General features: G+C 33.4%; 1 protein-coding gene across 2 annotated transcripts; it reads right to left on the bottom strand.

Annotated features, from left to right (window-relative positions):
- Window positions 1-1061: 1061 nt before the first annotated feature.
- Window positions 1062-12762, bottom strand: Rme-8 (receptor mediated endocytosis 8). 2 transcript variants are annotated; one of them, XM_074251038.1, is made up of 8 exons: window positions 12130-12762; window positions 11773-12040; window positions 9581-10426; window positions 8420-8863; window positions 7762-8172; window positions 3061-7443; window positions 1784-2024; window positions 1062-1709 (listed from the first exon to the last, which is right to left on the bottom strand). In XM_074251038.1, exons 1-8 carry the CDS (start codon window positions 12195-12197, stop codon window positions 1597-1599), a joined length of 6774 nt encoding a protein of 2257 aa, XP_074107139.1. In that variant the 5' UTR covers window positions 12198-12762; the 3' UTR covers window positions 1062-1596. The 2 variants fall into 2 exon arrangements, with proteins under 2 accessions (XP_074107139.1, XP_074107140.1); XM_074251039.1 differs by having other exon boundaries at window positions 8420-8788.
- Between the last annotated feature and the right edge of the window lie 107 nt (window positions 12763-12869).

Here is a 12869-nt window from a genome sequence, read left to right as displayed (position 1 = left end):
TTTTAAAAATCAATTTTTTAAAAAAAAGTTTAAGATTTATAACGATCCTTTTTTTGGAAAATTACTTTGTACAGAAAGGTTAATTTTATTATTTAATTTTTTTAAATGGCAGTAGGCCTTTTTTTTTTTTTTGTAAAATATTGATCGTCAATATTTTTAGAATTAACTCATTTTTAAAATAAAATTTTTCAGATAATTTTTTAAAGAAAACAATAATCAATATTTATACAAAGATTATTAGTTTTTAATTATTGATAAGTGCGATACTTTGTTCAAGTTACTTGTAACAAATTATTTATTGTAATAATAATAAAATAGAAAAAAAATGTATAATACTTAAGAATCAAATAAAAATTAAATTGACTTTTTAGAGTAATAATCCAAAAAATTTTTGATTTTTATTTAAATATTAACCCTTCAGATTAAAAAATTAAAAACTTTAAAAGTGACTGAGTAAAAAAACTCTCATGATCAGGGTACTGAAGGGTCAAGCGATGAATTGTGAGAAGTTAAGCAAAGTATAAAAAAAAAAGAATTGTTTATAAAATTAATAATTGTATATAAAAATTATTCATTCTGCAGACGAGACTTCCCAAGTAAAATTAAAAATATTTATAACATAAGTACAATTGAATGGCGATTTATAATTAAAAAAAATTAATTTTTAAAATTAACTTAAAATTATTTTTCATGAAAATTTACAAAATACTATTTAACTGAATACTTTAAAATTAATATTATTTTCATTATCATCCATAATTCTTAATTATAATATGTATATCAGGAATGTGGACTAGATAGGATCATAATAACAAATTACATTAACGCTAGTTTGTATGACGAATGACTTGCAGTATAGTACATAAAGTTTAGATTCGAGTTAACTGTTGCCACGCAATAACAATTTTGTAAGTGTCGTGTGTACTTTATTTCTGAGTTAATAGTAAGAATAATTAATAAATCTATCAATTTTGTTAATTTTGTGATGATTTATATGACTAAGGCAACTGTGCAATGTAAGATAGTGATTGTTAGAATTCGTATTATGGTAAATATTAGAATTGTATCAATTGTTATGTTATTTTGTTAGTTATTAATTTGTGTAATGTTCAGATGCCTGATGAAGGTTTAATAAATGACCGAAACGTCGCAGAAATAATAATGTAATTTGTTATTATGATCCTATCTAGTCCACATTCCTGATATACATATTATAACTTTAAAATTAATTTAAAAAATTATCATCTTAATTATAAAAAAGCCTTACTGTATTTTAAATTAGTATATCATTAAATCCCGTAAAAAATCTACTTTCTAGTTAATAATTAACTCATGTAAATTTCAATTCTATTGCGCTGAGTATTAAAAAAAAAAAAAAAAAAAAAAAAAAAAAAAAAAAAAAACAGGGAATTTCCGAGGAATTGTCTCGAAGCAAAGCAAACTATTTATTCTTTCGTTTTAAAAATGGAATCATAATAAAAAATCACAGACAGACCCTTAAATGTTCAGTTGAGAGCGACAATTATTCAGATGTGTTGAGCATGAGGTTGTTACTATCACTTTGGACATTTATTGTTATTACAATAATTTATTGTATCAAATGTGATCGTGTCTATTGCTCATACGATCTTCCCTGTTGACTGGTGGCGGCGCACTGGAAATCGGAGCGCTAGGTCCAGCCGTCAAATATCCTGCCGACACTGGCATTCCTAAAATAAATAATAATTTAGTTATCAAGCAAAGTGTTAATCTTAGTGGATTTGATTTATTGTAAAAATTGAACCTGTTAGATAGCCGACAGTTGGTGTATTCGATATAAATAAATCATGCTTTTGATCTTTGTATTCTGCCCAAACAGATGACTTTTCTAAAATAGAATTTACTTTTTCCCCGAGTAATATACTTCTTGTCATAGCTTTTAGTGCTTTTACTATTTGGGCTTTAGTCATCGCTGGATTTTCAATTAAATCAAGTCGTCCTTCAAGTATATTTAGTAAATACGGTACCATTTCTGCTTCAAGTGCCTGTATATAAATGTTATTAATTAGTAAATATTCCATCATTATTTTCTTTAAGGATGATCCCGTGTAAAAAAAAATTGTTCTAAAAGAGTCATATGCTTAAGATCCTAAACGTGACACAATTTAGGACATTTTTATGACAAATTTATGACACCAAACCAAAATGAAATTTCGATTTTAGAAAAATATTGTCACAATTACTCAGAGAAAAAATATTGTAAAAAGTACTTTTATGACAATTTTATGACATTTTCTGAGATATTGCGGGGTGAGAGGATTTATTTGATTTTCATAGAATTTTTAACAGGAAATTGAATTGGGCACTTCCGACCAAATTTTGAATTTTCAGTGGAAGTGTCCAAACTAAACTTCTGTTAAAAAATTCTATAAAAATCAAATTTATCGTCTCACCCTAAAATATCTCAGGAAACGCCCTTACGCAGCCCCTGCACTGATAGAAAATTTATATTGACTCAAGAGATATTTTCTTGATCTAAGAATTTATTTTGGAAGACAAATGATTATTTTGCTTTAAGAATTTCTTGTCTTGATTTAGATTTTCTTGGCTTAAGAGCTATATTATCTTCAATCGATACATTTAGTTTTTCAACCAAAATAACATTATCGTTTAAAAAACTTAAAACAATTCATCAAAGTATATTTCAAAAACTAAATAGTATTTAATTGTTATACCGAAAAAAAATTATTTCTTGGAAATAAGTAAATTAATGACTCAAAAAAAAAGCCATTCTTAACACAAGTCGGTAACATCTTGAATCAATGTTATCGCCTATCTTGAACCAAGAGACAAAAATTCTTGAAAGAAATACATCTATATCTAGTTTCAAGAGTTCAAATTTTGAAGAAAAAAAGTTTCTTGAATCAAGATTGCTTTTCTATCAGTGTGTTAAAAGTGGAACTCAAAATTTTAATTTTAAAAGGTTTCTCACGGAAGTTACATTTTGGCACACCCTAATGGATAGTGAACCAAAATTTTTTGTCTGGACTGTCGCGGAGGTACTTCCTTAAAAAAAATTACCTGTTTAATAAGACGATCTTCATTGGTAGAAAAAAGTCTATTCAAGGTCTCACAAGCGACGGCAATCATATCTCTTCGTGACTGCATAGCAAGCTTCAAAGGACTAATACAATCCGTTTGGCAAATAGAATTTATACAAATTTCGCTGGTAGCCAATTGATGTAAAATAAGTATCGCAGCTTTGTAAACCGGCGGCTGACTATTGCGTACCGACATTTGTCTGCAAAGCCTCGGAATGTGTCCTAACGAGGGAACCTGGTCAGCCAGAACAGGCTGAGCTTGCAGCAAGCATACCAGAGCTTGCGTACTCAGTTCCAGCATGTCCGTGTCGACAGTATCCCTCGACATCAGAGACAAAATGCAATCCATCAGGTCACTCATGAACTCTTTGGGTTTCCTCAACGCCCACGCCGGACTCGCTATGAACAGCCTCAAATACACGCCTCCGACAACCGGTTCATTGGTCGCAGCATCAAAATTATTTTGCGTCTCCGGTAACTTTAATACTGCATTAGGATTACGTTTCTGCAACGAATAGTACTCATCTTTAAGCTCCCCGACGATTCTCGACACGCGTGTTTTTGATTCGTCGTCCCAAACCAATTCCGGATTCTCATGCTTTGTTTCAAACATATGTACGCATTGTTTAGGCGCATCACGTATCGCTTCGCCGAACAATTTCGGCAAAAATTTGCTCAAATCCAGCTTTACTTTTGGACCAGCCAACTTGTCTGATGACATTTTTGCCAATAATTCAGCAGCAGTTTCGCGGATTTGTAAATTAGCAGAATTACAAAACAAATCTAGTACATAAATAACAGCTCCCTTGGCCAATGCGTCTTTAACAATCTTAGTTGTACTCATCAGCGCATAAAGAGTTTCTAAAGTCAATAATTGGCATTCTTTGAGCGTGTGCAGTGCCAGCAGCAAATGAACGACCACTTCGTTAGCAGCAATGTCATTAACGCACTCGTGATTCTTGGTAACATTGTTGATAACCTCAAGTGCTCCACGTTGAATTGGCTTGAAGTTATTGCAGCTCAACAGCGTGAATAACAGATTAAAGTGGCCGATGCACTGAATTTCAATCCCCGGGTTGTTTTTAATAACATTTTTCAGCGCCTCAAGAGCCATCACCACATTCTTCAATTTATCTTGATCTTTCTTCGACAAAGTAACACTATTATTTAATGAGCAAATATGATCCGAGGATTTAAGAATAAAATTAAGTAGATCAATCGTGAAGCTCTTGGGATTTTCGATGGAAAACGTCGGCTGTTCATTGTAGACTTTAACAAATATTTCTCCAATAATTAATTCATTGCTATGCGCGCTGTATTTAAAATTACTGAAATCCGTTTCAAGACTGTCATTGCCGTTCAATTTTTCCTGTCGCTTGCTCTCGAGATATTCATTGAGTTCCGCGCGAGTTCCGTTGTCCCAAATGAGGTACGGATTGGAACAATTTGAGTTAAGCGTCTTTAGAATATCCTCAGGCTTGTCTTTGGACAGCTGTCGCGAGAGGTAAGGAGTCAGTAATGTTTCCAAAGCAGCAACAGTCACCGGGTTAACGGGAGTCGCATTGTCGCCAGTCATGTACCCACCGAGTCTCGCACAAGCCTTGATGGCCAGCTTGGCCAGATTATTAGCAACTTCTTGCCGGTTTTCATCTTGGTTCCGTTCGACTCCACCTTCCTCCAACGTGTAATCATAGTTAAACATAAACAGAAGCAAGTGCCAGAGCGCTCCAGATTGGAGCAGTTGCATCTGCAGAATACTGTCCGTCGCAAGCGATGAAACACACTCCGTCGCGACAGAACAGAGCTTCGTCAAGTGCTTGAAGTACAAAATTCTGCACAGATCTTTGATAAGTTGTGGTAATTCCACGATTTTGTCCCGACAGCCGCGGAACCTGCCCGCAACAGCGAAACATTTGGTAATATGAGTGCAAACTTGGACAGCTATGTCGTCAGGCTTGCTGGAGTTATTTAGCACGCTGACACACCGCGTGTACGCATCTAGCAGCACATCCAAGCCTCCTTCGCGTCTCAGTTCTTCTGCGTTCAACGCGGAACAGTGTACAGTATGGTAAGCCAATTCGCTAGCGGCGGCTAAAAGCGGAGCTGCTTTGGAAAACAGCCGCTCATCTTCAGTTTCTAATTTTATAGTCTTGATCAGCTGCGGGTACCCTGCGTACTTGTACGGCCTGAGCTCATCGGTGTAACGATGGAACAAAATACTCTGAGTGCGAAGGATCAGAACAATGTTATCAGGATTTGGGCCGTCGGTAGTCCAGCAACTTCTGCTGCACAAAAATTCATACGCCTGATTGACGGCCTCGAATTTGTCCCTACCCTCGGGATTTTTGTCCGGATGGAAACGCTGCGCTAGCTTGTAGTAAGACTTTCTTACGTCGGCTTCATTGTGCTGGCGACCGTTGGGAAGACCTAGAACTTTATACGCCTCCTCGACTGTCATAATCGGGGGCTTTTTCTCGACTTCTTTTTTCCACGCGTCCAGAACGTCTTTCAGCAGATGGACGGGGTCAGGTATAGGCCAGTTGGGAAATTTGACAGTGTCGCATAAATGTCGGAGATAAAATATTTGACAAAACAGTTCTTTCTCCAGTTGCGGGAATCGTACCGCTGGAATTGCAATGTACTGATACCTTGCCATTGTGTGACTCCGCAAGCGCGGAGAAAAATCGGCGATGTGTGCTGCGACCTTTTCGATCAACGTACGACGCATTTCGGCGTTCCAAATGGCTTCAGGTGTATCGAAATCACCCAGAAATATTTGGGCAAATTTCTCAGCCCCGTGGTTCTCCAGGTAACTCACCATTGCGTCGGGTAATAGCTGTCCTAATATACTCCGCTGCATGATATCGGACGGCTGGGCGGTATCATCGCCGCGGAAGGCCTGCTTTGTGTGAGTGAGCTGCAAAAATCTGGCGATAGGCAGCACATTTGACCCCGTGTACATCAGTATGAAATAAAACACACCGGTCATGTATATTTTTGAGACATCTGGATTGTCCTTCATTATTTCGCACAGCAAAGTAGCGACCCGCTCAACTAAAACGGGATCAAATGTCAGAAGCAATTGGACGACATGAGGCAAGCACTGGAGATCTGAAAGTAATCTTTTGACACGCGGCAATGGACGTATGACGGCGTTGTCTAAATCGCGGCTGGGAAAGTACTCGCACATTTGGATCAAAACATTCAGTACTAGAGTTGCTAATTCACTTTCATTTACAACAGGCGTTCCTTTGGCAACTAGAGTCCACTTTAATTGAGGTACTTGGGAAATCATACGCCAGCCGTCAAGACCCTGCGCCCATACTTTTGTTTTATGGGTTAATTTATTTATCGTGTAGAGATCTTTCAATTCCTTGAGACTGACTGGACCAGCGCGACGATCGCCGTCGTTGTAGTACCACTCTTTTTCCAGGACCCGTTCTTGCTCAGGGCCCGCTTCTATCACGTTGGTTTGCGTAGGTACCATCGCACGCGAGGTGTGTAAATGTGCGAGAGTAAGCAAGTCCACGAGCGCCCGAACTCCGTTTTGATCCATAATGTCTTTAACATTTTTCCGATGCAAAATTAATTTGTGGATGAACATCACCAGCCGATCTCGTTCCGTGCGATCTGTACATCGTTCCAACATGCCTACGATATACTTGGTATCAGAAAACGGACCTATGTCCTCGTAATAACGCCCGTATACAATAGTCATTGCTTGTAAACAAAGGCACTTCATTTCAACTTTTGTTGTCAATAAAAATCTATGGTATAAATCATTAAAAAATTCATATGACTTTCTTATCGGGCTGTCTGGACAATCTTTTTCTAATAATAATCTCAAGTAATAGTCTCCTATTTTTACTTCATCGGACAAACATAAATACTGTACTTCAAATTCTCTGTGGTTCCAAGCAATTAATGTACCGCCAGATAAATCTTTGTCAGCGGTAAATGCGCGTATTTCATTTTCTAAAGCTGTACGCAATTCTTCGCGTGTTTTGTGATTCCATATAAGATTAGGTAATGCATGATCTTGGTTAAATTTGTAGTAAAATAATTTCCAATTAGCCTCAGATTTTATTCTTTCTCGGCGTTTTCTTAGTACTATTGGACGTTCTTTTATTTTTTCACGGCGTTCGATTCCGATTCTTGCGCCCCAATGCTGTAATGCGTTTTCAACGTGCTTTTCAATAACACGCATGTGACGTTCCATTGTTTGCCACTGAGCACCACGTTTATTTTTTGATGCGTGGTCTATTGCTATTTTTAAGTTATCACGATTGTTCAGTCGTTCTTCTTCAAGAAATGAATCGGGTATTTTTTCTTGTGAGTCTAAGTAAGTCAATAGACCACTTGGCTGTTTTAAACAAAATATTAATTTAATTATAATAACGACAATTAGTGTTCATAATATTACTTGCAATATAATAAATATTTTCAAGCATTTAATCAATCGTAATGATAACCAATTTAGAATCAGTTGTATATTAATTTAAGTAACCCCTTATTAAACATGTATCTTTAAGACAGTAAAAAGTTTGAACAAAATATTTTTTTTTTTCTATTAAAAAAAAAATTGTTGAATTTTAATTAAAATTAATATTTTATAATTTAAATACCTGATAATATTTTGTATATTATAAATAATATTTATCAAAAGTGTAAATAAAATTACCAAGATACGTTTCAATAAACCCATAGCTGTGGGATGGCCAGTCACCCAGAGACCAACAAGATGACGACACAACTGTCTGTGAGTCAATAATCTACCATCACTACCAATAGTAAACAAACTGTTCAATAAATGCCTTGGTAAAGCACCTTCAGCCAGCGCAAGTTCTTGCATTTTAGCAGCAACTTCTGGGGCACCTTCTTCAATAATAGCCCGCATGATAAGTCCAGCACCTTTAACAATAGCCAGTGATGGGTGTTGAAATAATTTAAATAGTGGTCGTCCACGGGAGGCTACCATCTCTAATAGATTATCAAAGTGTTTGCCGTCAGTTGTTTCACTGTAGGGCACACACAGTGCAAATGTTAATAAATCTAGCATCGCAGACACTACCAGCGCGCCTGTTCCATGACTCTACGACAAAATAAATGAATAAATAGTAAAATAAAATATCAAATATTAAAATATATGGTAATTATTTACAAATGGGGTCAACCAATCCATGCTGAGCCATGTTAAATTTTTTTTTTTAGATAAATAAATGAAAAAAAAAAAAAAAAAAAAAAGATTTACGTAGTTATGGCCAAAAATGGAGTTGACCCCACTTGTAAATAATTACCAAAAATATTTAATTAAATAAAAAAAAAAAAAAGAAACTTACAACATGAGTTATCCACATGTCTAGAAGACTTTCCAAAAACTTATTACTACTAAGCAGGCTACTTTTATTTAGTTGCTCCTGCCTTAAATCACAGTCATCATGCATCGCTTGCATCAATGCACAGATACAATCAATAGCAGCTTGGGTGACACCACAGTCTTGCCGTTTAAGCGCTTTTACAACTTTATTACCGATAGCTTCTCGGAAACCAGGTAACGTTGTGAAAGCCATAAAACCAACTTTGCTTGCTACCAATCTTCTCAGAGCATGAAATTGTGCTTCAACCTCGGTGTTTGTGTCTAAATCACGGTTAACCAATGAGCTGAGAGCACCGAGTATTATTTTATCCTTATTCTCGGTAAATAATCCCTGTAAGTAGTCATTCATCATCCGATGTACCTCGAGTTGTAAAGTGGTTACAGTCCATTCGAGCGGTTTTTTACCCTGAACAAAAATTTTTTAAGCTCATTTTTCTTTGGCTGACTCCCCTTTTTAAATAATATATATTTATTCTGAGTTTACCGCTTTAATGAACTGTAGACCTTTATAATTTAAATTTTTGAAATTTATTCTGTTTTTTTTTCTTTTTATGTAAATTAATTTATTTTTAAACTATTATCCTCTTTTTTGGCATTTAATTCTATACGGAAAAAAGTAAACTGTAATAAATAATAGTCGATTTATAATAAGTAATGATCAACTGCTAAAAATTGCCATCACAAACAGTAAAATCATGATTTTAATAATCACTTTATAATATTTATTATTTAAATGCTACAATTTATTCTTTACATGGAAAAATGTGAATGTCAAAAATGTTAATCTGAGTTAATTTTACAGTTTACTATTTTCCGTGCAGAAAATCTTAAGTAAGACTGAAAATTTTTTGAATAAAATTAAAATTTCTTGAACGAAGTTAAATTTTTTTAAGCTAAGAAAATTTCTTCTTGCTTAAAAATAACTTCGATCTTCCTTATAATTTTCTTTAATCAACAAATTTTTTTTTCTGTGTGTATTTTTCTGAAATATTATACTCTTTCGATCTTAAAAACACAACATTACACAATCAAACAAAAAATAAAATTTATAGATCAATATAAAACAGAACAAAGTCCAATGACTAACTAATACAAGCAAAAATAAAATAAAAAAAAATCTTACGTCTTGTGTAATAGAATAATGAAGACCACTGTAAGGTACATTAGCATTGAACCGTTCAAGTATTTCAGCAAAAAAACGTCCACCAGGCGGTTGTTGCAAAAATTTAACATGTGTTATTTCAACTTCTTCATCAACTGGCAAATTCAGTGGACCAAGACGCTTGCCGCGGGCGATCAGATTCATTTTAACATGAACATCTCTGTTGCCGGATGCGCGAACACCGTCTAACAATGATGCCAACAATGAATCTCTATCGGTAGCCATGTAACTGCGTAGCTGTCCATTGAGATATTGAATAGTAAATAATTGTGGATTTGCGTTATCTCGTACGAGAACAAAAATATCAGAAAGTGGCCTCAGTGTACATATATTATAAGTCTGTGGATCTCTCTCCAACAAACATGTATCCGATAGACACAGTGTTCTGCGCTGTGGATCTGAATGACGTGATGATATTTTATGTACTGTAAATTCAGATACACTTGTTATGTGCTCGTCGCCACTGTATCTACCCATACGTTGCATTAAAAATTCGTCCATTGGTATTTTTTCTTTTAATACAGTTATGGTTAATCCTAAATTAGTGTGAGCTAAGTCAACTATTTTACGTTTTATCTCCTCAATATGCTGCGATGAAAATAAATGCAACCGTCCGAATCCGCTGCTTACTATCACGAACCCATCTTTGTAATCTTTCATCGTACCCAGACCGTCTATGTCTTTGTAATAGTAACTTGCCAGTAACATATTTGTCGCTGGGTCTAATTGATCTAGACTGTAGGGTGTTACTTCTAAGACCACTGGTAAACGTGTGTCCGACCAATGATGCTTGTATGCTTGATATCTCTGTAATTTTATTTTGTTAATTATTTAAAGATTTTTATTCAGCTTTATCGGTCAATTCTAGTGTATAGAACTCAAGCAAATTGTTTAAAAATTACTAAATTATTTAATTTCTTTTTTCAACTGTAATGAAAAAAAAAAAAAAAAATGGTTACAAGACAGTTAAACCGCAGACAATTGATTCGAAACGACAAAATTATTTATCAAAGTGGAAATAATCGATAATAACATTAATTATAAACAATATACTCCAATCATTTATGTAAAATATTTAAATAAAAATTTTAATCATTTTTTTGCGGATCGCACGTCGCTGATCAATTCTCTGCGGATCAGCGGTCACGTTAACCGTTTTTTTTTTTTTTTTTTTTCTATGATTTATCAATAATTATTCGTTTTAGAGCAATTTTATCAATTTTTGATATTTTTTTCGACCGTGGGTTATCGTACGGTCATTATCTTCTAGTTTAACGAGAAATTTTTTTTTTTTTTTTTGGTATAATCTACGAAGGCAGTGGAGGACCTTTTTTTTAGCGCCGTTGAAGATCGCGTGTAACTCGGAAAATATTTAATTTTTTTCTTCACAAATTTTACTATATCTTCCTAAAATATGTATTAATATACCCTTAAAATTTTAAAATAATTCATACAGGAGTTTTTTTTATCTTAATTCCCAAAAATCGCCTTTTTTTTAGGCTGTGACACTGGTTGTGCCCCTTAAAACTACTTCCTTTATATTTATTTATCAAAATTATAAAAGTAAAATTATATTGTATTCTTATCACAATTGAGCCATGTGTTTGATAATAAAATAACAATTATAATAAAAAACATAAAATAAGCAAATAAGATATCGAATACTTTGAATATTTGAAAAATAAAAAATTAGATGATACTAAAATTGAGAGACATTTGATCATTTTTAGAATTTTTTTAACAAAAAAATTAGAGCAAGAAAATTTTATTTCAAAATTTCATCTTTAGAAGCTTTGAAAAATTATAAATAATTTTCTATGCCTGGTTTATTTTTCAAGAAAAATAAAAAATTGTCAAGTGTCTGCTAACTTCAACTTCATAAAATTAAGCAAAAAAAATTTTTAATTTGTCTGTTATTTTGAAAGAAATAAATCAGACATTTTTTAATCTTTAAAAATTTTACGAAAAACTATAAAAAAAAAAAATAAAATTCAAAAACTGCGCATCTAAAAAAATTAGCATGCAAGTTTTTTAAAATTTTGTTTTCATAGATGAAATTTAAAAATTATTTATATTATTAAATTATTACTTCTTTGAAACAAGTAATATGATTATTAGTATCCTGATATAAATTAAAAAAAAAAAAAACTTACAAGTATCTCTTTAGGTTTTTCAGCAAACTGATTTCGATACTTAAGTGCCTCAGTTAATAAATGAGCTCTATGTTCCGAGCTAAACTTCATTGTATCAACTTTACGTTCTTTACGCATCGTTATACTAAATTCATGTAAACCAAGTTGACTTTTATTAGTAGGCTGTACATTTATAAAATCAGCATACTCCCATTTGTTAGTAACTTCTAAATTACTCGGATTGTACGTCGTGATACCCATGGATCCAATCGAGAAAATCCGTTTGTACCTAGATTTAAAAGAATAAATAAGAAAAAAAAAAAAACATCATTAGTCATATAAGTAGGTGGTAATAAAAACAATGGGAAGTAAACTCACTTTCCCTTCCATGAGTGTTTGGTGACAAGGAAACATGCCACATCTTGATTATCCTTTATCGGCATCATTGTCTCATATCTTTATTGCTTTTAATAGTGACAATCTTTCTTGATATTTTAATTACTAAGACAGTGAGTACACTTTGCATCTGTCAAGTTGCGAATCGAACGGCGATTAATATTATAACTTATAATTTACACGAACATTCATTAACAATCTATTCTCTTTATTTGTTATTAAATAATTATACTTTGCCAATTTACTATTTTTATACTTAGTGGAGAGATTATTAATTATTTTAATTTTACGTGTACTTTTAGTAAATTTGAGACAATTGATTTATTGTTAATGATAATTCACCGTGTAAATATCATTATGAATAAGCTCTTCAATTTTGTGGGAGCGGCCATGATGCTGATGGGTGTCACAGATCCTAGTTGTCATCGGTCAGCTGTTTCCAGATGTCGTTACTTTTCTATTCTTATTTAAGTTTCTTTACCAATAAAAATTTTTTATTTTTAACCGCGAAATTTATATTCATGTAATTATTAATTATCTATGTTATTAAGAGAATAAAAACAATTTTGTGTCCAGGATAGTCATACGATAAAATCGGTTTTTTTAGAGAAATTTTAGATACAAAATTAAGAAATTACCTTGTATCTGGTGAAATATTGACATTTTTAAAGATATAAGCTCATCCCGATGTTACACTCATCGACACCTTTCATTTCAGTACC

Source organism: Cotesia typhae, unplaced genomic scaffold (assembly GCF_013202065.1).
Source record: "Cotesia typhae breed Kobodo isofemale line unplaced genomic scaffold, CoteBio_Ctyphae contig_65, whole genome shotgun sequence".
NCBI classification, from domain to species: domain Eukaryota; kingdom Metazoa; phylum Arthropoda; class Insecta; order Hymenoptera; family Braconidae; genus Cotesia; species Cotesia typhae.
Note: the sequence above shows the minus strand (reverse complement) of the source record. Positions and strands in the feature narration are given on the sequence as shown.